This window comes from Parasteatoda tepidariorum, chromosome X2 (assembly GCF_043381705.1).
Source record: "Parasteatoda tepidariorum isolate YZ-2023 chromosome X2, CAS_Ptep_4.0, whole genome shotgun sequence".
NCBI lineage: Eukaryota > Metazoa > Arthropoda > Arachnida > Araneae > Theridiidae > Parasteatoda > Parasteatoda tepidariorum.
This window is the reverse complement of record NC_092215.1, coordinates 32,505,483-32,532,671: the sequence shown is the minus strand read 5'-3', so window position 1 is coordinate 32,532,671 and position 27,189 is coordinate 32,505,483. Positions and strand designations below refer to the sequence as shown.

Genomic DNA, 27,189 nt, shown 5'->3' with positions numbered 1-27,189 from the left:
CTCAGAGAAATCCTTATAAGTAGCCATTGAAATCTGATTGGACATTGACATTAAACTTTTTCGACCAAGCTGAAATACCGTGTATCACTGGACAGTGGATTACAAAGAGTTAATAAAACTACTGCCTATTAGAGAGAAATACAACAATTAATGTAAATTCATAAAACTTAATGGTAAATTTTTTGTACAGTTGAGCTTAGTTCACTACTAAAATCAATGTTCCTGCTTACTCTAAAAAATACTGTTTTTTTTTAAAAAAAATATATATAATTAATTAAAGAGTAAAAATTGTTGAATGAGTTCAATCAAAAAGCAAGAAAATAAGAAGCAATAATAAAAAAGCCATTTAGTTTCATCTAACAATCAAACTGTTCTTGATGCTTTTATTCTGCTCTTCACTTAGATTGAGCCTGATTTGTTTAAGGCTTTGCCTTTAATTGCTTTCCCGGGATTTTTTTTTTTTTTTTTTTGCCATATTGTGTAAATTGATAAATAGTTAAAAAATTTGTATGTATGTAGAAATTTTACTGCATACTTAACTTGCTTTAAACTGAATGTTTTATTTTCCAGAAAGTGGAACAGAAGAAGCTTTATTTTAATTACAATTTTATGCTGCACATGGACATCAGCCTTCTTATTTATTAATGAGCGATCCAGTTCATTAGCGTTTATATTTTCAATATTCAACAGCATTCAAGGTGCTGCAATTCTAATTTTATACTGTTTTCAAAATGAAAAGGTAACTTTAAATAACATCTCTGTTAACTTTATTGTTTAACCTAATTTAACAAATCTTAATGAAAATCATTTTAAAATACATTTTAATTAGACTTTTTAACTGATATTGATTTTGATATTTACTTTTCTTATTGCAGTTGTGTATTTTAAGCAATTTTTGTAATGTTTCTAAAGAAGCCAAGTCCTAGAAAACTATTCCTTTAATATTTACTATTGGTAATAAATGTATAACATGTTTCATTTCATTTTTAATAAACTTAAAGAAAATATTTTACTCACTACTTGAAAAGGCAAAAAAAATCTACAAATTTATCATTATTTAACAAAACTTCTTATTTTTCTACAATTATTTCGTATTATTTTATTTACTAATATTTTATTGTATGTAAAAGTAACAAAACCAGGAGTTAGTTTTTCTGTTTCTTTTTATTGAGTACCAAAGCAAATATAGGAATGTATCTTAGGCCCAAGGTTATCATCGTAGCTAATAATGAGTAAAACAAAGTATAAATCAAAAGTTATTAATTGCCTCCTCATAAGCTACAACAAGCTTATGCTTTCCTTTTTAAATAGTAACTGTCAAAGAGGACAAACAAAACCATTCATTTGGCCTCGCCATAGAATTATAAACATTATGACAAAAAATGATGATATATTCATAAATAAAACTAAGACATATCTTTCAATTTGGATTTAATTTGTATGAAATATCATCCAGAAGATTTTAGAACTTAATATAAATCCTATAATAATTTATAGTGACCGTCAAGAGCATGGTCGTCTATAACCAGAAGCAAGTCTGAAGTCAAGACTATTTAAATTCCATTAATACCTTTTTTTCCTTGTGGTTTTGTAAATCAAAATACCCTCTGCACAAATATTTTAGCATATTTAATCTCTCAAATTATAGATTGCATCTTAGTTCATGAAAATCTGTTTATTTGATCAAAATTTATTAAGGTGTTGTGTTTTTTATTTATATATAATTTTTACTTATGCAAATTTTTACTTATGCAAATTTTTTTTGTAGGTGAAAGAAGAATTTAAAAAAGTTTTAAGAAATGATATATGTTTTAAAAAGACAAAAGAACAAGAAACACAATCCACAAGTCAAACTGAAGCCGTAGTGAATACTTCAAGAGATTGCATTGTAAGTATATAGATGATGATCAAAACTTATAATTACTATCTGGAATTTCATTATCAATGATAATATACTTGACAGATTCAACATTATTATTGATCTCAAACATGATTTTAATTTTTTTAATTATGTAATACTTAAAGATAGTTAAAACATTAAAAATTATACCAGCTGAAATAGAAAGAACATTAGAAAAAAGGATAAGAGAGAGAGAGAAAATTTAATTCAAGGCTTTCATCAGTTAACATTAATTTATCCTTCAATCTCAAACCTGAACCCAGTTCTTGATAGGGCCTGTTTTGTTTTTATATGTAGAAATGTAAGAAAAATGTAAACGAATTTTTCTTAGCTTTATTAAATGAAGCAAGCCATGATATAACAGTTGGTTAGGGGTTTTGTTAAAGCACTGGGCTGTTGTTGTGATGGACTGGGGTGTTACACTCCACAGCAGCTTCAAGCTTGTCCCAGCTTGTATGAAGAAAAAAAAAGGCAACTGATGTGCAATGCTGCCCACATTGCCACCATCATGCCATGTGTCACAAAGTTATGAAGTCTAAACGTCTTTGATCTTTACCTGCAACAGGCTTTTGAGAGACTGCTTGACTTTATTATTAAATTTAGTAACTGAGCTTGGCAGAAAATTGTTATGCAAATATGTTAAAATAGCTCATAAAATAATGATCAATTTTGCTTAACTGCTTTTTTTATCCAATATATTTAAAACCATGATTTTAATAAAATGACATTGCAATTACATCAAATTGCTAACAGTCAATTTTTTTTAAAAACTGTTTTAATAAATTATTAGAGTACAGATTCTTACTAGAGAAAAAATAAGCTATCTGAAAATATATAACTATTACCTTACAATACAGATAATTTTGGATACAGATGTAATTCAAAAACAAAATTTGCAAAATTTCTTTTGGGTGAAGGTTTAGATTTTTTTTTTACTTGATTCATAATTTAATAGTTTAAAGTAATTAATTTTAAAAAATATCTAGAAAGGTGATTTAGAGATATAAACTCTTCTCTCTTGTATACAACATCAATAATACAAATTTATAGATTAAATTTATCAATCAATAATACAGAGTATTACTAAACCACTGACTTTAATATTTTTTTTAAAATCCCAACCAAAAATAAAATAATATAAATATATTTTTAAGTGAAAAAAAAAGTCTCTTAAATCTGATTAATCATAATCAATTAAAATCAACTTCAACCATGATGAAGGTGGTATTAAAAGTATCAAAACCCAAAACCAGTTGATAATCAGAAAGGAGGCGGAATACGATTACTATAAAGGCTCTATTTTCCTGCAGCAATCAGATTGACTTTGCTACTTTAAATTTCACCTTCATTTAAGCAATTTTTTTAGTAGCCAAATCTTAGGAAACTATTCCTTTAATATTTACTATTGGTAATAAATGTCTAATATGTTTCATTTCATTTTTAATAGACTTAAAAGAAAATATTCTACTCACTACTTGAAAAAGCAAAAAAAAAATATATAAGTGTATTGTTATTTAACAAAACCTTTTCTTTCTACAATTATTTTATGTTATTATTTTATTTACTAATATTTTATTATATTGAAAAATAACAAAACCAAGCGTTTGTTTTTCTTCTTCTTTTTATGACAGTGATCTTGATAATACAGGGATGAGATTCCTCCTCGGATTCGCGAATTTCCGCTTTCTTTTAGATTTTTCCATTTTTTCAGCTAATTTCCACGCAAATTTTTTTTTGAACAAGTTAAAATATTTTATTAGAAATTTAATTTTCCACGGAGCGAGAGCATTGAAGTCCTCATTCCTCCCTCTGAAGTTTCTCAAAAACTCATTACCTTGGGATAAAGCTGGTTGATAAAGCTTTATACAGGGATGAGATTTTTTCACATTTCAGCCTTTTTATCAAAAACTCGGATTCTCTAAAAGTTTAGTTTTTTTTTTTTAAAAAATAAGTATCCCGTTTTTTTTTTTTTTTTTTTTTTTTTTTTTTTTTTTTTTTTTTTTTTGAAAATTCAATCATTAAAATGAAATAATCGTATTTATTTACGATTTTCAAAGATAAACAGAAAATTCAAACTACATCCTAGCTGCTAACCCTTCCGTATTTTTACCAATTTTAGCTATTTTCTCTTCACAGGAAATAAGATTTTCCGTATTTTTATTCGTCCACCGGATAGCTCGTATTTTTGCAATTCGTCCCTGCAATTCGACGTCGTGACCCTGTTGTCTGGCGTGAAAGCAAACGAAAAATAATAATAATAATAATAATAATAAATAAAATAATAGAGGTGGATTTCCAGTGAAAATATTTATTTGCTCATTCAATTAATCTGTAAATTTTTATTTATTATGTCGAAACAAAAACAATACAAACAAGCCTTTTAGAAATCCCAAGTCCAGTCTCTCGCGATTTTAATATCAATCATCGATTTTCGTATTTCCCTAATTTAAAAGTTGCGCAATGCGATTCTTATTTACGCTATTTAAACATCGTACATTATGATTCTTAGTTACGAGATTTAAAAATCCAATATCGCGCTTGTATTTATGCATTTTTAAATTCGCGATTTTATTATCAAACATTGATTTTCGTATTTACCTGATTTAAAAGTTGAACGTTGCGAATCTTATGCAGGCGATTTAGATATCGTACATTGCGATTCTTATTTACGAGATTTAAAATTCCGATATAGAGATTTGTATTTACGCGCTTTTAAAACCTTATGTAGCGATTCGTATTCACGCGAGCTTAAAATCCTATGTCGTGATTCGTTTTTGCGGTTGTAATATCAAACATCGATTTTCGTATTTATACGAAATCCAATCCAATATAGCGATTTGTTGTTGTTGTTCATCTACTTCGCACTAGAGCTACACAATGGGCTATTGGCGACGGTCTGGGAAACATCCCTGAGGATGATCCAAAGACATGCTATCACAATTTTGATCCTCTGCAGAGGGGATGGCACCCCCGCTTCGGTAGTCCGACGATCTGTACGCGAAGTCCAGCACTTTATGGTAGAACAGTTTAACGAGGGCCAATACAGCACACCCTCGGTCCCTACGCACACTGATCCAAGTGGTCACCCACCCGCACACTGACAGCAGCCAGTGATGCTTGACTTCGGTGGTCTGCTGGGAACCGTGTCTTAACGATCAGTCCACTGCGGGACACATAGCGATTTGTATTTACGCGCTTTTAAAATCCTATTTAGTGATTCGTATTCATGCGAGCTTAAAATCCTATGTCGTGATTCATTTTTGCGATTGTAATATCAAACATCGATTTTCGTATTTATACGTGCTTTAAAAATTAGACATTGTGATTTATATTTGAGCGATTTGAAAATTATGCATCGTGATTCGTGTTTACGTGCCTAAAAATTACGCATCATGATTCGTATTTCTGCATTTTTTAAAATTCGATATAGAGTTTCATATTCACGTAATTTAAAAGCCTCATATTGGGACTCATATTCTCTCAATTTAAAATTAAGACGTGATTAATATTTATATATTCATACAATTTTGAAATTAATCATCAGGATTTATAATCACATGGTTTGCAAGTTTAAAGATCTCACTTTTTTGTCAAATTTTTGCGTGTGTATATATATATGTTTTCACATTTNTATATATATATATTCATTCTTGGATTTCCTCTTTTTTACTTTCTGACTACTCTCATCCCTGTTAATAACACATCATATTTTGATAACATTCATTCTTGTTTTTCTTCTCACTTAGATATTAATTTGCAACATCTATTGTGTATATTTTTTAACTAGATTTTTAGAAATTATTCAGCACAGGGGTTAAAGTGCACCCTGTATTTTTACAATTTTATGATTGCTCTTCTAGTAACAAATATTTTAGTAATATTAAAATGAAGACAATTTTATTTTCAGTCAAGAGAATTTTGGGCGGCAGCTACAGAAAAAATTCCTACATCTTCAAATAATGTCACAGGTAATATTCTTCCTCATCTCAAACATGAAGCTCTGACTTGTGGTTGATTAATAATATATAAGGTGGTGTTCAAAAATATTTTAAAAGTCAAATGAATATTTATTCTAAATCTGCTTTGTAGAAAGTATTTTATGTGAACAATAATTCTTAATTTAATGTAATGTACATGGTAAAGCCGAACCATTATGACCATTAAATTAATTATACACAGGTCCACTTTTGGCTCACGCCTTCAAGAAAATGTCACTAGATAGGTTTTATTTTATTTTATAACCGTCGTTGAACAGCCGACCCAATTTCATGGGTTTACGACTACTTACGTTCAACTCCGTAGCCTTGTAATTTTGAACCAATCCAGAAGACAAGGAAACTCCTGGATCAGTACCCCCAGAGGTATTGATTTGTTGTGGGAACATGGAGGACTTTGAGACTCGACAGATTTAACGTGCATCAGTCACCATTTACTACACGGGGAGTCTTCAGCCGGCGAGGATCGAACCCACGACCTCTTGGATATGGGCCCAGCGCCCTACCGACCAGGCTATCCCGGCCTCACTAGATAGGTTGTCAATTACTAATTTTACAAGAAGTTTAATCAAAATTCAGCTATTTTCAAGTTATTGTGACACAATTGTATTTAAGATCTTAGCCGCCAGTCTTTTTTTTTTATCATAAATGGAATTAAGATGCAACATGTTAAATGGCTAGCACATGCCACAGATTCATCAAATGTAATCAGTGTCATAGAAAGGTGTTTCGATACTTGGAGCAATCTTCTTAATAAGATGTTCCTTAGAAGAAAAAAAAAGAAAAAAATGATAATCACTGCAAGAGGGGAAAAAAAATCCACTTTTATAAAAAAAAAAATCATCTAAATATATATTTTAAATTCATTTTGTACTAAATGCAAGCAGAAATTATTGTGGGGTAAAACAATTATTATTACCAACAAAATATTTATATACTTTTAAATGAAAAAAAAAAGTTAATAACCTTAAAAAAAAATTTTTTAAACCTGTTTTAAAATTATATTTTATTCTTCAAAAATATTTAAGTCAAGTATTTATGTGTTAAAAATTTTCATTTCATAAAAAATATAAATGCATAGATTTAAAGATTTAGTATTCTTAGTTGTGTTTTAGATGTCCCCTTTGACCACACACTTCTATCTAGAATTCATCCTCATATTTTACAAACTGTTCCAATTGGAACTTTGGAGGCAATGATTGGAAGCATAATTCCAATTTTGTTGTTCTGTTTTAAAACTCAAACAAGATAACAATGTAAAACATACATAATTAACTCGATGTATAAGTGCAATGGTGAAAACCACCCCTAACCATCATGATATGATCTACCACTATCAGTACTCCCAAAAATGACCTTCAAATCCTAATATTGAAACTACCTACTTGTTAATGACATGTGACACAAGTGTTGAGCAAGTAAAAGACAACAATGCCTTAGCACAGCTTGCTATTGAATTAGGAATTATGATTTATCAAACTAAGCAACTCTCTCTCAATTTGTTCAACCTGTAATCATGCTCAACAATAGTAATAATTGACAATGATACTTTGAAAAAATAGGTACTTACCCCTCTTCTTGTTGAACGTCATCCATAACAGATTTTGATGATGAAATGTTCAAAAACACAAAAGAAGAAAATCAAATCTATTTATATCCAGGACACAAATTTCTTTATTTTTGCACTTGAATAATGAGACAGCCATTTTAACTTCTATGACACTAGGGAACCCATCTTTGAACACTGGAACAACTGTCCTGCGATTACTGTGTGTTAGGCACTTAAGCCAAAGAAAAGAAGACTTCAAAGATCAATTTTTATGTAATTCTCCTTGATGTGTCTGACAGCATCCTGAAACACCAATCTCAAATCACAATCTAAGTAGCACCGATATCACAGTAAAGGATCGTCGATACTTTATTTCAAAGCTGAGGCATTCAGTCTATGCCCAAACAATCATATTACCCCCATTATTGACAGGTCCTTCCCCTCTTCTTTTTTATATAAGAAGAGATGCAAAAATTACCAGTCATCACACTCTTTCTTTGATAAAGGATAATCATTAAAATTCAGGTTTAATACAAAATTTGTCTTCAAAAACTGGGGCCAGTAGCATTATCTTTTCCTACATTTATAGCAGCAAGTTTTTATCACATCCACTTGTTCAGGGAAGAAGCTAGATGCTACATGCAAAAACCGGTCCCCGACTGCTCAAAAAGGAAGCTTCTCGAGGCTTCCTACGTTATGAGGATGGGTACTTGAAGGTAACCGAAAACAAGAGCGGAGCACCACAATTTGCATATATCAAGGTCTTTATGAAGGACAAGGTCAGCCACACCCTCAAAAGGAGAAGAAGGGGGAGAAAATTTGAATGAAAGGCCTGTTGCTATGCGACCATGTCACATAATCACCTCCTGCTTAAAAACAAAAAAATTTTAAAAAATCTTGATCAAAAATAAATGATTAGCAAAAGGTGTGGAAAATGTTAAAACTTCTTTTAATTTATTAGAGAGATTTACCTGCCAATAAGCATTATTGAAATTTAAAAGACTATAATATTTAAGCAAACAAGCATCATTAATTAAGGTGGAAATTTTAGGGAGGGGATATGTTGAACATTGAATAACAGAGTTTAATAATCTTAAGTTGAGGGCTATTCAAAAAGTATATTTGTCTGTGTTATTAGATTTTATACTCACCAGATCATTAGACAAGTCCAATTAGAGACATTTCTATGAAAAACCGGTCCCTGACCACTAAAAAAAGAAGCCTCCTGAACATTCTTTAGCATACATCATGAGAATGAGTACTTGAAGGTGACCAAAAACAAAAGTGGACTGACACAATTTGCATGTATCAAGGATTTTCGAAAGGACAAGGTCAGCCACACCATTCAAGGGAAAAGAAAGGGGAGGGAGAAAAACTTGAACGAAGGGCCTGTTGCTATGTGACCAAGTCAAAAAATTAAATTCAGAAATTTTGTTATAAAATCCTTTGAATAAATGAAAGTCCTAAAATCTAAAATTTGATTCTGAATTCAAATTAATAATTGTTTAGGTCTTTGCTCAAAAACTTTTTTTAATAATCTAAACGTTTATAATATTTAAAATTCTGTATAAAACAATTCATTAAATTTAGTATCAAAAGAATTCATTAGATTTAGAATCAAAGAATTTGTCAAATTGATAAAACAATTTTTTTAAAAAATGGAACAAAAATTATAAAATGTTTGGAATTTGAATATAATAATAATTTTGGAATTTGAATAAATTCTATACCTTCTTAACAAATAGTAAAAAACTTTTAAATTTCTATTTTTGAAGTTTATAAATAAATAAATGAGGCAAAAGTTTAGTGTACTTTTTCCTTAACGTTTCAGGAACTCCATACAGAGCAAATGTAGTTTATGTTTGAAAGATGGAATAAGTGATATTTTCTGATTTAAGGGAAGCTTGAGGTAATTAATATTTAAAATATTTAACAGTTATACTTATTATGTAACTCTAAAACAGTTATTTTAATTTTTGTTACTTATTTACATTCTTTATATAACATTTTTTAGAATATTAATCTATTTTTAAAGAGATATAAACTCATTTTCTACCATTACATATGATTTAAAATAGGCTAAACAATATCTCAAGCTTCCCTTCCCAGTACTTTGTTATTTTTGAAGTTAAACATATCTATATTTAACTCTGTAAAGAGTTCTTAAATTACATATAAAAACCTACAATGAGGAGTTTGATCCATTTACTATCATAATAATGCTTGCAGTAAAATTCCAGGACAAAATTTATTATTTCCAAGCAATTGTAGCTTATTCAAAAATTTACCGAAGTCTCCTTCAATAATCCCATAAAAAATGAAATAGTTTTGAAGCAAAACCAACCAACAGCATTTAAAAAAATTATGAAATTAGTATCAATTATCGAACCACGACTAACCTGATCAATAAAATTTCAGATGATTGGATAATTTTAAGATCCACCTATTAAACCTGCAAAACGAATTATTCCTCTCTAATTTTTGATGACAGTAAGAAACTGGTTCCCTCTATCTTCCACCCTCATTAAAACTGAGCAGAACAAAAAGTTAGGTAGAGGGGCAGTCCCTCTTTTTAAAAACATTAAGAGGGAAAAAAGTAATTTTTCAACTTCCTTCAGAAAAACTGAAGCATGATTTTGCGAGAGAAAAAAAAATTGGCCTCTAAATATAAATGGCATTATACTACTATATTTGTTTATAAGAGTTAATGTTCACATGGTCGTAATTGTCAAATTAATATTTTTTTCATATTTACGCTTTTTGCACTGAAATTAAAATAAGACTGATCCTTAAATACTTGTTACTTTTTAGAAAGTATTATTTTGACAACTTCGACTTTTTTTCTCTTTTAAAGAAATAGTGGCTCCTATTTAGAGACAGTATACATAACTTAAATTCAGGAATTTCAGATACTTGCCTTTTTACCACTAAGGTACTAATGAACAAAAGGATGGTTATTGTTCTCGACTGAGCCTGCTGCAACATAGTAAAATTATAACATTTCTTTACTTTCAATTTATTCCTCGTTTCAATTTTGGTCAGTGAGTCTTTTTTATCATTTTTTAAAGCAAAACTTCTAAATTTTTTTTAAAAAATGTGAATTTTGATAATATTTTTAAGATCTAACTCCTGCATATAGAAAGTAACATTTCAATTAGAATTCTTCCATGCATAGAAAAATCAGATTTCTCATAATATATACAAAATTAGGTGCAGGTTTTATCAGCCCAAAAATATTCATTGTAAGCTCCTTCCTCAAAACATGAAAAGTTTAATTTTCATACTAGCAATCAGAAATTTTAATTATTTAGTGGTTTAAGAAGATACTATAATAAAAATAAATTAAGAATACCAAAAAATTTCATACTCACTCCTTATTAAAAAAAAAAGAACATTCTCAGTTTCTGTTAGTGAAATACAACTATTTTGTACTAAAGAAAAAAGATTTGATACTTTTTTTAACAAAATAGAAATTAAAGTAGTATTTATCAATTGATTGACTTTTAACCTTATTTTTACTTTTCAGATTCTTCTGCTCCAATACTTGCTTCAAACTCACTAAATGAAAGTGACGATGATTTAATCTCACAAAATGGCATATGGATGGCTAGGAATAATACCAATTGGAAGTCCTTTTATGGAATGAAAAATGACATTAGTGAAAACACAAACATGCATTCAAACCATCCAGAACACCAATTGGCACATCAGGATAACCACCAATTTTTATTACCTTCAGACAATGGCCTATTTCTAGATCATATATATGAAACCATAGATGATGATGATCTTCCAGATGACAATGCTGATCAAATCCTTCCCCCATTGCAAAGAGCACCACCAAAAGTATACTATTGTAAAAACACTCCTTACAGTGATCAGCAATCCACATCAACTTATGGATTTGATAAACAACCAAGATTAGTAGTGTTTCAAAATAGACAAAATTTATCTCAAATGTCTTGTACGATGCCTAAAGACTGCCGAATTCCACATGATCAAATTAAGCAAGCACGAAATCAAAATAGGCCAATAAAAAGACAAAAAAGTCTTTCAGATGTATCAGTGGCATTTAAATCCTCGTGCCATGAGAATTCCAAGAATTCTTCATCTGATAAATTTGTTCCAAAAAACTCGTCAGAACATTATGAACCCTCATTACCAGATCTGCTCCAAAATCCAAATGATAATTCTATTGTATTAGCAGTTTTAGATGGTAACAAAGTTGTGAGCAGGATCCAGCCAGATGAATCTATAATTCAACCACATTACAAGCTCAGCACATATTGCTGACAAAGTTATAAATAATACTGTCAAACATATTCTGTTATATTTCATACGCAAAGGAAAACTATAATTCCTAGTCTAAATGTTCTTAGCTAGTCACTGTTCAACCGTCCCAAATTTTCCTTTTTTTCTCCTATTTTTACACAGTTTTATGCTAATATTGAGCAAAACGACATTAATTGGTCCTAACTATTCCCTCAGCAGCAAAAACATATTTTTAAAAAAAAGCTCAAAATTGTTAATATTTTCCCAAGCTCAAAGTTTTTTATGAATACTTGAGAAATAATATAGACTTTTACATCGAAATTTAAACAGAGAATAAATTGAAAGTATCCTTGAAAATTTTTCTTTTTATGTTGGGAAGGAAACGGTTGAGACCAATTATCGTGATTTTGATCTAATATTAAAATTTCAGTATGAATAAGTCTTTCAAACAGGAATTTCATTTTTATTAAAACTCTACAGTATAGAAATGATACTTTCATCTTTAACTATTATTCTTGTTTTTAGGTAATATTCAAAATGAACTCCATCACACTTTCTGTATTGTTTTATCTTTTTCCAACAATCTTTCACAAAAAAATTTTTACCAAAGATTTATACGTACTACAATTCTTTAACTATAGTTGTGAATGATTGAATATCGTGAAAATTAGACTTTGATTTATGTATTTCATTTTATATGCATATAATCATCATCAAAATTTTATATGCCTATAATCATTAAAAGTTAAATATCTGAAAACCAGTATTTTTATAATGATAAGATTAAACAATCAAATTCACCAAACTTATTAAATAAAGTCAACATTCAAATATATTTAAATCAAATACTCTGAGTAATAAAATAATACTGGTAACACATTTCTGTACTAATCCGATTGCGAAATTCAGAAAAATATTTGTAAAACTATATCATACTCACAGGCTCCAGCTTACAAGAAAATCGCCTTAGTAGATTTTGGACACCTTAACTATTCAGTGCTTATCTACTTTTTATATTTATTGATCAGTTTTCACTTCTTTAAAATAAAAATGAAATTTTCATGTTCATTTCATTACAAAATTGAATTGAATAAGAATTTTTTTATGTTTCCAGGGTTGCTAACTTTCTTCGCTTTCTGGGGGAAATATTTCTAGTGGTAGCAAACAAATATTTCTCAGTTAAAAGCATTGATTTTGGTTATTTTTCTAACATTGTTCCAATTTTTACTAACACTATCCTAATTTTTTAAAAGAAATACTCTTTCTTTCTCATCTGCATCAATATGAATTGAATATTTAGCTTCATTAAACATGTGTAGGCTAATAAGCTACTTAGTTTAAAATTATATATTATTTTAAGGATGTCCATGATATCTGTTAAACCTTTGCCTATTTTAATTTCCTTTTATGTTCCTATTTTACATTTGCAAGCTTTCAGAAATATAAACAATTGTCTTCTAGGCAAGGCAATGAACATAAAGATTTTCAAAATTCAAGTAGTTCAAATTTTACTTTTATCAAGTAAAAAATTAAAACTACATTTATTTCAACAATTCTGATAAATGTGATATGCATATCACAATGTAACTTAATTCCTACTGGAATTTCTATTTGTATACAATTTAATTTAAGTAATTGGTCAGATTTATGGGAAATGCACTGATATCCAATTCTCTACTAGCATTTATATTGATAAGTTTTGTGCATAGAAACATATGGGTGCTTTTATTAAACTGATGATGTATTCGACAAAAAATAAATACATATTAAAATATGAAGATTAAAATCAAGAAAAACTGTTCCAGACATACAACATTAAAATAAAAGCACTTGAATAAATGTTATGCAAATTGTTCTATATTTATGTGAACATTTCCATTCCATTTCACATAATTTGTGCTATGTCTTATATTCAACATAAAGTTCACTTATGATTTATAGATCAGTAATAAATTTCAAGTTGAGCAAAGCGCATGAGAATTCTGAAATAAATATAAACTTATAAAGGGAATTTTAGATCTGTACTGTATTTAGTTATTCTATGATCAAATGCTTGTAAACTTAATTTTAAAATTATTACGAAAAAACTAGAATTTCTTAAACATAAAAATCTTACAACCCTAAATGCAAGTTAGGAGGGGGAATAAAATAAATATGCTAAAATACTATGTTCTATTTTTCATAAATTGAAAAAAAAAAAGAAACTAGAATTCCATGACAACAAATCAATTTTATTTTTTATATAGAAAATTGCATCAATACTTATAACAAATAAAGTATTAGCTTGTGAAAATAAATATTAGTGCATTAATTACTATTGGTGCATTAATTACAGTACTAAAATTGTATGCAAATTATCATGTGTCAATTTTATTCAACTTAATTTATAAAATAAATCTAAAACTTTATTAAACTCAATTTGCAAAAAGTTATATTCGATAATCAAATGCATATAACTTTGAAACAAAAAGTGTGTGATCGAAAAACTGAAATTTCGTAACTGCAAAATTTGAAGTTATATTTTACTTATAAAAATCTTATTCATGCTTATCATAAACAAAGTATTGACTTACATTGATCAGAACAAATAAAAACTTAATTATTAGTACATATTTAGTAAAAAAAAAATTAGATCTGTACTGAATGTAGATAATACTACAAATAACAGTATTATAGAATGAAATTTAGATTGCTGTAACCAAAGTATTATATTTAGATTGTTCAAAACAATGTAAATCTGATGTTATATATAAAATGTAAAAACAAATTAAAAGAAGCAACAAACATATTTTTTCACTTTTTACTGTTCCGAATTTTTTCAGATTTGCAATTTTTACTTTTAAATCTACACTTATATCTGTGCACTTTCTTATTAATTAGTCTGGAAATGTTTGATAAATAAATGTGATAGATGGAAAATAAGGACATTTACATCCTTATCTCAAAAGAATCTACATAAATCATTATTTTGTATTTCCATTTCATAAAGTTATGTGATGACACCATTTTACTTTGTATGATAACAAATTGTGTAAAATTGAGACCAAGCTTTACAAGAATTGTTTATTTTCAATTTGAATTTTTTTTTTAATATTTGTTTATCTCATTATATTTACCTAGTGCATCTATGAAATGGTTGATTTGAATTTGGTTATACTTTGAACCACATGATGTAGTTTAACTCATGATAAATCTTAGAATGGTAATTATGAACATTTTTTACTAAACCATTTAATTAATATAATACTGCCAAATCAGCAATGCTACATATTCTATATACCTGTGGATTACTCTGAATTTTTCATCATTGATCAAAATGAATGAAATGGTTAGAATAAAACTAAATACAGGGTCAGCTTTTTACAAACAATTAGAAATTCCAACTTGGTAATCAAAACTAGAGCTTGAATTTCAGGTTCCAATAAAAAATATCAGTTTAAGCCTCAGTCTTAAAAATCATTGCAACCTAAGAATTGATGTAAACTCTCATTAATTTTCATAGAAAAACTGATATATCAAACAAGATATACCATTATGTAAAATTTAAATAAAACAAAACAATAATTTCTGACATTTTCTCTAAATTACAATGAAGCTCTTTGCAAGTTTTATAATTCAAGAAACAAAATATAAAATACGAAACAAATTATAGTTTGTTTGCTTTGGCTAAACATGCTGTCCATGAAAGAAACAATACTGATTATTAAAAAGTATCCAATGATAAACACTAAATTTATTCATAGCACCATAAAAGGATAACTAACTCTTAAATTGAGTTCATTGCATTGGAGATCAACACTAAATTTGTTATCAGCACTAGGTTTCCCCACAGCACCATACATTTTACCAGCGAAATAAGCTTTAAGATCTTATATTATGCATCATAACTACTTTCTGTGCTAATTAATATTTTAATATCTTATGTAAATCATAACAAAATAGTATTGAAATTGATCTGACATTTAACAGATTAAAAAAAAGTCTCGTTATTTAGATGGGAACTAATATGTTTACTGGATTTGTAAGTCAATGAACAAATCAAGTATCATATGAATGAGTAAATTTCCATTATGTCGAGACTATCCACATGTTCGATTGCTGGTGCCAAACGACTGGGTTAAGAATTTCATAAGGATACTTAAACATATTTTCTTCACACTTTTAGGTGTTGTGAGAAAAATTATTGATGCACTAAGTGAATATAAATATACATTGCATATAATGTATATTATGTACATAAATATCATATACAGGGTGTTGTAATCAAACTTCTTTGCCTACAGAGCAAACTCAAATAAAAATATACTAAACGAAGTATTTTTTTCCTAATACATTGCATTTGCAACTTATTTAATTTCCACATAATGCAGTTTATCCTTCAAGTGTTGAGCTTCTGAGGAAAATTGTACTAAAATTAACCTGCTCTGCACTACTTTTCCAATTAAAAATAGCATAGGAAAAATCTTTTTTTTTTAAGCAGGTAAACCTACAATTTAAAATTTAAAGAAAACCGGGGTGATTAGATGGCTAAGTTTAGAAAACACCAACACTTATCTAAAGCTTGTCTAGAAAGCAATGGTAACTTGTCCAATGGTCACACAATCATGCAGCTTCAACCTCCATGCCCCGCCTTGCCCACAACTGGTTATATTGGCAATGTTTTACTTATCTAATAAATCTTTTATAATTGTAATAAATTTATATCTTAGTACTGAAAGGGCTCATACAAAACATTGACCTTTTTAGTACTGAAGTACAAATATACATTTATAGTTGTTTCTATGTTGAAATTTACTCTGGCAGTATTGAAAGAAATTGTAAAAATCAGTTCTTGAATTTCCAATTTTAGCTGTCCACTTTCATTCAGAGCATTAGTTCCCATTTTTTTTCAAACTTGGAGCAGGTTGCTTCTCTGCAATTAAAAGTAGTTTCTAAATTAAACAAGAAAATATTAAGTATGAAAAAAATTTTATAAATTTAGCCTCAGAGTTCTAATAATTGGAAGGAACACTCAAATAACAAGAATTCTGTCTGCGTGAATTTTTTATTTTAGTTTTTATGCAACTTAAGCTTGCAGATTTAAGTTTGTTTCAGGCAGAATTCTCTCTTATCTTTGTCAATAAAAACTTGTGTGATCGATTTTTTATCAGTTGCAAATCTTAGATAAATATTGATTTAGCAAATATTTTCTAATGCATTAATAGTTTAGCATAGAAGACTCGTTTTAACTCATAAAATTCGCAGAAAACATATAGCTTAACAAAACACAACAATTAACATTAGATAAAAAGTTAATGTTGACCAAAAAGAAATATGTATCTTTTGATGGTATAAGTTAAAAAAAAAATACAACAATCAAAATGTTTAAAATTCTATATTTTTACATTAGAAGTATGATTTTTAAAAAAAAAAAACAAAACAGGAATTTAATCTCTCCAGAGTAATGTTCTTAAAGGCAAAGTAGTGTTTTACCACTCATCATGAGAAACATTGATGATTTGATTTCATTAGTTTTTTTATTATTATTATTATCACTTGCTTGTTTTTCAACCATGCATAGGTGTGTGTAAACGTGGTTATTTATTCAGAGGTGTATCCTACTGCTGAATCATTGAATGTTTATTGTTCCTTCTATTTTATCAACACTTTTATATGTATGTATTCAAAAGAATTTGACATTCTTTTTAACTATGTCAGCTTGCGGTCCTGGTGATTAATCCTCACAAACTGTGATTATGCTCTGCCTCTAGTTGTCGTCAAATGGGCGTCTGGTTCAATGTCAGATGTTTATAATGCTGTGATACTTGTCATCTCCAACTTTTGGCTTGCTAATGTTGGAATTTGCTGTTTGCACAATTCATGTTTTTTGGCTTTATATTATGTAATATTTGCTCATTGTAAATTATAGGTTTGTTTGTTAGAAGGATCATTTTGAAAATAAAGTGTATAAAAATATTTCCAAGTTTTTTATTGATACACATGAAAATATTGTCTCAATAAAAGCAACTGTTGCACACTTTCAAGTCAATCAATTTAAAGTACAATATTATGTGCGACAAAGCAAAACTGAAGCTGTTGTGTTATTAAAAAAAAAGAGTTAAAATCAAGGTTTTTACAACACTATCACTATTTACCACACAATTTGTAAAAAGTTACCCATTTCTTCCAGTAGTTCTTATGTTACTCATCATAATCCAAAAGGTAATATTAAGTTTATTTTTAGGGAACATAAACAAAGAAGAAAACTGTAGTAACTTGTACTTGCATTCAAGTAAAGTTTGTCTAACAATGAAAAGGTGATTCAGAAGCTTTCCGAATAATAGTAATTTTTTAAAATTTTTCATTCTCAATAATTTTAAAAACCATATTCTATTACTGGATGTTCCTATAAAGTATAGTTCTATCAAGAACAACTCCATTATTAAAAATTATTTTAATAAAAAATACAGATGACTCTCGATATAAGGACTCCTGTTGTAAAATGGTTACATTTGTACAAAAATACAACAAACATTTACTCAAACCTAAAAAATATTGGACTGATTTCAGCAAAACAATTCTGTGCTTGAATAAGATTTAAACCAACAGAATAATAACTGATATAACAGAATAATAACTCAACTTTTTTATAATACAGTACAGAACCCGTTATCCGGAAATCAGAAAACCGGAACGAAATTCCATAAATTTTCTCGCCATTTTTTAAAAAAAAAAAACATTTTTCCTCATAGGATTTTACGATTTTTCTTTTTTTTTTAATGATGTTTACCTTACCATCATTTTGGAAATAATCATTACTGTATTACTTCATCGTTTTTTCTTATTTTTAAGATTATTTCCAAATTTCTTTTTTTTTTTAAGTTGGGTTTAACAATAAAAAAAAAACGGTTTTTTGTAGCGATTCAGAAAACCGGAAAAATCAGTTATCCGGAATAGCGATGATCCTGACCGTTCCGGATAATCGGTTCCTAACTGTATATATATAATTGTCAACTACTTCAAATTATCCAGTTGTGCCCATCCTTGGTAACTAACAAATCAAATGCACTTCTGTACCACAGTAAGAATGCACTCTAAAACAAAAACCCTCTACTTACACTTTTACCTCAATTTGCGATTCTGTTTTCATATTTTGTAATCTGGCAATCTTGTTACGAAACTATTTGAAGTCATTCTTGAAAAATTTCCCGTTCATGTAAGTTCATTTGAATTCGCTACTCGCTTTATAGATTTTGTTTTATGTTTTATTCTGCTCTTTCTTTACATTTTATTTTCTTTTTTTTGTTGTAAAAATTTTTTAGTGCTCCTCACATTATTGTATTGATATATTTTGCTTTGGCTACATTGATACAATATTAGAAAGCACTCCTTTTTGCAGATATAATCATGTGAGTTGATGAAAAGATTATATCTTTTATTTTCTGGATTTTTATTAACTTTCTTACCTTTTTTTCCTGATTTTTATATTAATATTTTCCTTTTTTCATTGTTCTGTAATTTTTGCCATGCTTTCTCTACATTTTGAACTTATATATATGTAACAGGTTAAAAAATGCATTAAAAATTATATACTTGTTCCAGACAGTCGTTTATGGTAAATAACAGAATACCCAAATGATTACAAAGACTCACATTTTATATATTTTCGAAAATAAACCATCCAAGTGAATTAATATTTCACAAAAAAGAGTAAATAAAATTTTTAATTGATAAATTTAGTGAAACCATTGAAAAGGAAGTTACTAAGAATGTGAATGCATCTTTTTAACCTATTGAATATAAACATGACTTCACATCTATTTCCTCATGTCCTATACACACTTTAAATCATCAATGTAAAGTAATCCATATTTCACTTACTTTTACATTGGAGATAATGACTACCTGAGAAAAGACACTAGTTAGACACTATATCATGTTATCTTTCCTTAATTCAAAATGCTTCACATTTAATATATGTCTCTCACGAAAAGAATTAAAGTTTTAAATATTTCTTTAAAAAAAAAATTTCAATCAAATGATTCATTGTTGAGCATTTTGTTTCAGAAGTGAAAAAATGTTTGTCAGTAAGTAATTTTAAAGGGAATAAAAAAAAAAAAAGACTATATGTTGGTCACTATATTAGGATAAACAGTTCAATGCAGATGTTCTAATAGGCATTAGAATAGCATTGCATTTATGCAATAACAAAGAGGATTAATGAAAAGGTTGCAGTAATAGGTCATACTACAAAGCCTAAATTGTAAATATAATTAATCAAAAAATACAATTTACAGGATAATTACAAAAAACTGTAACAATAAGAGGAAACTAATTTTAGATGTATGTTACATTTTCATAATTTTAGATTTAAGAATTAAAAATAATGCTTACCTTTCTCAAACTGCAGCCAATCAAAGAAATAGCTGAACAAAGCTAATTTAAAAGAACAATTACAGGCTGTCACCTGTAATTGTTCTTTTTCTCTAGAAATAATAATTGAAGATCTGTTAAAATATTATTTTTCTTTTAAGGAAACTGGGGTTCTTTATACCTACTAAAGGATACCTTATACACAAACCTGCCAGAGGCTATGTGGTACGTACCAAAATACCTTAGGGGCCACACTGGTCTATCCCATCATTATAAGTATAGGGTTCTATTTATATATTCCTAAAAGGCTAACAGGCAGAAATACTCATTGTTTTGAGTAAGTTATTTTTTGAATTACAGAGTAATAAAAAATGAGAGTGGCCCTAACCATTTTTCTAGTATCAACAAAAAATAAAAATTGCTGAAATGTTAAGAGTTCTTGATAAAACATAATTTGAATATATTTCAAAAATTAAAAAAAAGATGTTTTCTCTTAGTATACTTGTGTGCTATAAGAAATGCCCTAGAACATGTACATTATGCTTATAAACCCAATTTTTTTATCTTAAAATGTAAGAAAAAAGCCTTATTATCAGGGGGGGGGAGATATGATTTTGAGAGTGATATGCAAATTTTACATGGTAGAAGATGAGATACATAAAAACTTGTTTGGTTATATCCCTTTCAAATAAACTGTACAACCAAAAGAAATATTATTAATTATTTAGTAATATTTATTATTATTAATCTATTTAGTAATAAAAAATATTGATAAATAGTTGCAGAACTTTTCTTATCTTACAACTTCTGTATTAAAATGATAAATTAATTTTAAATATGCTTTAAATTAACAAAAATTAAAAATTTTAATACAGTACAGAACCCGTTATCCGGAAATCAGAAAACCGGAAAACCAAAATACCGGAACGAAATTCGATACATTTTCCCGCCATTTTGAAAAAATAATTTTTTTTCCCTCATAAGATTTTAGGATTTTTCTTTCTTTTCTGAAAGATGTTTACCGTACCATCATTTTAGAAATAATCATTACTGTATTACTTCATCGTTTTTTCTTCTTTTTAAGATTATTTCCTAATATTTTTTTTTTTAGTTGGGTTTAATAATAAGAAAAAACGGCTTTTTGTAGCTATTCAGAAAACCGGAAAAATCAATTATCTGGAATAACGATGGTCCCGATCATTCCGGATAATCGGTTCCCTACTGTAATTGATTATTAAAAATTTATTCATATAAACAATTATATTTTGGTACATATTTTGTGTTCTTAAAATTCAATAATCAATACAAGGGGCTTGGAAGCATCAATATCAAAAATTACCCACTACTGTTACTTTTATAGATGAAAATTAGCACTGCGTCTATCAAGATGAGTAAAATGGGTAGTTTAAATGTGAAAGAAATACAATTTTACCAGCTAAATTAAAAATAAAACTTTTTTTTACAAATGATTAATCATAAATAGCAATACATTAACTCATTAATTATATTTCTGTTTCAGTGCTTTTCATTAAGGAACAAAAAATTTAAATTATTCAGTGAAAATTTAGTATTTACAATCATATTTTACAATTTAACATGATGAATAAGATTTTTAAATCAGAAATCATTATGGTAAATAATTTTGGAGTGAGATAATACTTGTATTATGAAATGCAAATCTTCTCTCTCAACAACTTTTCTCTTTTCCCTAGGAAAACAATACTTTTATCTGTCTCCAACATAGAAACTAAAAATAAATTTTATTTAACAGAATACAAAACATAACTGCTTAATAATTTCAATTAAGTTTTATTTCAAAGGTATAAAAGATACAACGTATTTAGAAATTAGCATATTTTTAAATAAAGAATAAATTAAAGCTACATTCAAAAAGCAATGGCATTGTTATTAACTTTCTAAATTAAAATAATAACAGTAATAAAAAATGCTACACTTTATTTACACCAATAAATCAAAACTTATATATTATTCTATTCATCTAACAAATCACAAGAGAGGTAAACTTGAGCTTATTAATACATAGCCTACAGGGTACTATAAAATTCCCTTCATTTATTAAAATATATACAAACATCAAATAATGAGCATATGTTGCATAAAATGCAATGTGTAATGAATATTTGATAAATATGTTACATCTTTCAAACATTGATTTCAAAATCTAAAACAAGTTGCATCTGAATTATGCATGGATGCAAAACATTAGTAAAGATATATTTTGTAATTTTTAATAGTAATGAAGATGATTTTCTGTTCTAGTTTTTATAGTAACAGAAAATGTAAATGTTAAATTTAATTTATATTTCCCAAGTTACATTTTTTCCAAGCATTGAAATAAGTTTTAATACACTTAAATTGCATAAAATTTTACAATCAACAGTTTTGAAAAGATTGCAGAGAATTTAATCTCCAAACTAATAATCTGTTTAAATAAAGTATAGTTTGTATGAAGATTGTAAAAAGGGACTAACATTAGGATTCATTTACAAATTATAAAGTTTACTAGAAAATACTATTTTATAGATACCATTTTTAGAGCTAAAATAAAAATATATATTACAGAATACTCCGATAGTTAGTATCTATTCAATATTTAGTCTGTTGCATTGGTAAGGAAAAAAACATTAAATTTACTAAATAATTATACTGACTTATTTAAATTTATTTAGAATTATAACATATTATTTAATTAACTATTATTAAAGTATAAACAAGAGTTGGAACTTAATAGTGGTAACACTGCTGTAGAAGTACCAGGCAACAAAGTTGAAAAATGTCATTTATGCCACTTGTTAGTTACAAACCTAGTCTACTATAAAGAAAAAGGACTTGCCCATCAAACCCCTAGCACATGGGCACTAATGCATAGAACAGAGTCTTGTGTTAGTCGGTAGTTTAGCGTAGTATGTCACACTGTTTTTGCTAGAGGATTAATGGAGTTGAATGAAGTGTTAATATGCCAGAGATTGTACAGTATAAGTCATCTAAGTCCATGAGAAACTTGTGAGGAATTTGCATTTCATTACTGAACACTAACAAAAAGGTGGGCAAAAACCTTCAACAAGGGTTGCTAAAATGTGACAGACAGTCAAGATGTACTAGTGTCAGTGAAGAAGAAAAAGTTCCAACCCTCATGTTTATTTACTTTTACCACTGTGATACCTTTAAAGATGAAATAACTATGTATAAATATAAGTGATAAATCAATCCGAAAATTAATGAATCAAGTTAAATTTTTTAAACTCCCAGTTAAAACCAGAATTACATTTAAAAATGCTTTAAAAAAGTAAATTATATTTTGTCTCATTCTATTCCACGCCTATCAAGTTACTTCTCTAGCGATAGTTTTTAAATGATTCATTACCTCCAAAATATGTAAAGAACATAAAAAATTAAAAATATCCTTAAATGATCAAATAATTTAAACTAAATTTTTAAAACTACTGATTAAATTATGATTTTAGATATTTTTTTGCTCTATTCATAAATATGAATGATTATGTTTAGATGATAATGCAAACCTTTAGACCTAATTTCTAACTAAGTACATTTTAGTGTATTTTAAATAAAATCTAATACATGTATATAAAAACTAAATTTATTAGTATAAAATATAGTTGCAAAAAAAACTAAATCTTTCAGTTTACTTCAAGTAACAATTTCGTTTTAACTAGTGTTTAACCTTTTGTTGGTATGATAAAGGTAAAAACAGAAGTAAATTTTAATTATAAAACAGACAATAATCTATCCAAGCGATTAATTCATTGTTAATGGTATAACTTTTACTTTTAATTCAATTATGATAAGTTTTAAAATAAGATTAATAAAAAAAGAATGATATTTCACACAAAAAACTAATGAAATTAGGCATGTTTGTTGTGGTTAAGATATCCACTTATTGAGATTTATGCTGAAACTATTTTTGAAAAAATTGATAAGATTAAAAAAATTTAGACAAAATAAAATAAGTTACATATGTAGAGATTTTAAACATACTGTTTTTTGAAATAAATTAGTTAAATATTAAAACACTTATCTGAAATTCAAAAAGTTATCTTATGAAAAACATCTTAGAGATCTTGAATGTAAATATTTTAAGTACAATCAACATGTTACTTCAAAATAAATATGGAAGGTAGCATGAAATCTAAAGAACTATTTTAATATAAGCTACGCAATCTAATTTTGCTCAAGAAAAAGATAAAGCAATTAACAACAAATACTGCAAATCTAACCTAAAATTTTAAATTTTCAAGAAAATGTTTCTAAAATTAAATAGATAAAAATTGACTACCAACGTTTACAAAATAATCTACAAGCAAATTGCATTTTCCAAGCACTGTACATATGGAACAGCAATAAGGTTTGTTCCACAATATTTGACTTTTGATGTGGTACATAAAAAAAAAACTTTTAAAAAAAATTTAACTTATATAAAGGATTTATTGAAACGAAACTGAAATATTTATATTTGTATTTTCACTGAGTAAAACATAAACATTTGGCAGTGAACAATCCTATATGCAACAAATCTTGTGAAATCACACATAAAATGCTTTATTTGAAACATAAAAAGATTGCATGTTTTGAACTCAAATATTAATTGTCCATTGTCATTAATAAATTGCAGCAAAAAATGAGGAATGATGAAAACAAGCTCAAAAAGATAGTAGAAGCCCTATAGATTACAGTTTATATAGATTAAAATACAATATCTATGCTTTGAAAAAACATTTACAAATAAGGAATGTTTACTTTAAAAATATGATGCTTATTTAGACTGATTAGATAATTGATATTTTAACAATCAGCTTGCAAACAATAAAATTAATAGAGAACAAAAAATTAAAATGTCAATTTTGTATAGATAAAATACATAACATTTTAATATGAAAAATGGAATACAGAAAAAAACATTTAAACCATCTAAATGAGTATCACAAATGAAATAATCAAAAAAAGCATTAAAAAGACTGTTTTATTCATAACAATATTATTAAAATTAAATATTTAAATCATCTAAAGAATATGTCTAATCATACACGAGTATAATTATCAAACATATTTTTTAGAAAAACTGAATAAACATAGAGTGCATGAGTATAATGATCAATCAAATATAAATCACTTAGTACCAAATTTTAATACTTATCTTTTCCTGAAGAAAATAAAGCACAATTAAAATTGTCACTTTAAACAGTCCATTCTGTTTCGAGACATTTAATGATAGATACCATTACATTTATAAGACTAATGAAAGATTATAAAATACATTATTAAACTTAAAATTAAAAGCCTTACGTAAAGTAGAGATAGTATATCAAAGATTTTAAAAAATCTGTAAAACTTAGTAAGTACTCTTAGTATTTAACATTTGAATAACTTTGTCGCTGCTTTAGATGTAACAGAAATATTTATAAAAAAATAATAAACTGGCTGTAAAACATAATTTAAAAGTATGGCTTGCTCATCTATTTAAAATTCTGGCTTGTTATGCAATTCAAATAAAGTTCTTCCCTAAACAGAGAAAAAAAGCCTATAATTATCAGAAAATATTACTACTGAACGAGGAAAATAAATGTTTTTTTAAAGCAAACATTTAATTTGCACTGAAAAACTCTTTAAATACATCAATCACATCATATATCAGAGTATAGGACAAATAGACAAAGCAGGGTTGCAAAAAACCCCAAGTTTTTCCTGAAAAAACCAACCCGGGTGGGTTCTATTGGGCTTTTCTGGGTTTTTCATGTTTTATTGGGGGGGTTTTCAAAAGAGAGGGACGGGATAAGTACCTTATTTTAATATTAATAATTAAGTTTAATTTTATGAGTTGACTTAACATATAGGTAATTAAAGTGCAATTAATAATTAACACAAATAAATTGGTGCAAAAGTCTGTAAAAAGTTTCTTCTGACATCATAATACAAAATATTATATTTACTCACATACATCACACATTTGAAACTTATTTTTATACAGGATTACTTTTTATTTATATTTTAAGCTTAAAAAATATTTAAGGAAATAATTTTTTTTGTATAAAAAGCAAATTAAAGGCACTGTCTAATCAATGGCCATACAGTCAAATATAGCCAGCAAAGGTGACTCCCCAGTCTCCAAACACAAAGTTTTTTCATCATAGGTCAGTTTTTTAAGCTAGACTACATACATATTTCAATAGAATAGCTCTTTAATATAACAGAAGATAAAAAAATAAATCAATTTCAGAAAAATCCATTTTAGAGTGGGTTTTACCCAGTAAAATCCACCCGGGTTTTAATGGGTAGGTCGGTTTTTTGCAACCCTGAGACAAAGTAGGGGTTTCTCAGGAAAAATGTGCTTAAAACAATTATTCAAATATGCTTAACCAGTTACTTTACATAATGAAAGATAAAATTATAACAAAATATTAAACTTGCTTAACTTTTAAACACTATCTAAATGATAATTGGTAATTTTTATGCAAAAGATTGGATACTTATACTAAAAGATTGGATACATATAGTCTAATGAAGATATTCTTTCTTCTTAATAGGTTTTACAACTAATTACATGTTTTTGTTCATTTTAATTCATCTAAATTTTTTTTCACAAAAGAAATAAAAAAACAATTTTAGAACATCCTTTACATAAACACAAATACACACTTATTTTTAGCACCAGGTCACTTTTTTTAATCACTTGTTACAATCACTTACAAGCTTATGTTCACTGATGAGAACATTGAAAGATAGATAGTTAAGAGAATTATTTAAATGTACACAGCTTAAATATATTCCTACTCAATATTGAGGAATATTTTTCCCGCAACAACTAAATGTCAAACATGTTTCTTATCAGTGAGCACTCTTACAATGCTTCCCATTCCACCAGCAGCATATACCTAAAATATAATCAAAAACTTAATTTTTTAAACAATATACCCTATTCAAACACTGTTTTTCATAGAAATATAATAATTAATAAAAGGTTTACTCTCTTTCAACCTAAATTATTATTGACACGAAGAAAAAAAACTGTCTCAGAAATAACACCCAAAAAAATTGTTTTCTTTTAAACTTCATTTTATCCATTTGGCCACCACTGTATATATATA

The 27,189-nt window shown here is 27.5% G+C and overlaps 2 protein-coding genes across 6 annotated transcripts in view; one reads left to right on the top strand and one right to left on the bottom strand.

Moving 5' to 3' along the window:
- The window catches only part of LOC107440894 (latrophilin Cirl), a 162,482-nt gene extending 148,562 nt beyond the window's left edge, over positions 1-13,920 (top strand). For all 4 annotated transcript variants that reach the window (XM_071188379.1, XM_071188381.1, XM_071188380.1 and 1 more), the window contains 4 exons: positions 571-739; positions 1,769-1,888; positions 5,808-5,868; positions 10,971-13,920. In XM_071188379.1, the coding sequence (XP_071044480.1) occupies positions 571-739; positions 1,769-1,888; positions 5,808-5,868; positions 10,971-11,737 (1,117 nt within the window). In that variant the 3' untranslated portion in view covers positions 11,738-13,920. The remainder of the gene's footprint in view (positions 1-570; positions 740-1,768; positions 1,889-5,807; positions 5,869-10,970) is intronic.
- A 10,710-nt stretch (positions 13,921-24,630) lies between these two features.
- LOC107440896 (Actin-related protein 2/3 complex, subunit 5) overlaps positions 24,631-27,189 on the bottom strand; it is an 11,900-nt gene continuing 9,341 nt past the window's right edge. Inside the window, exon 4 of one of the 2 annotated variants that reach the window (XM_016053972.3) lies at positions 24,631-26,976. In XM_016053972.3, the coding sequence (XP_015909458.1) occupies positions 26,914-26,976 (63 nt within the window). In that variant the 3' untranslated portion in view covers positions 24,631-26,913. The remainder of the gene's footprint in view (positions 26,977-27,189) is intronic. The other variant, XM_043040990.2, reaches the window with a different exon arrangement.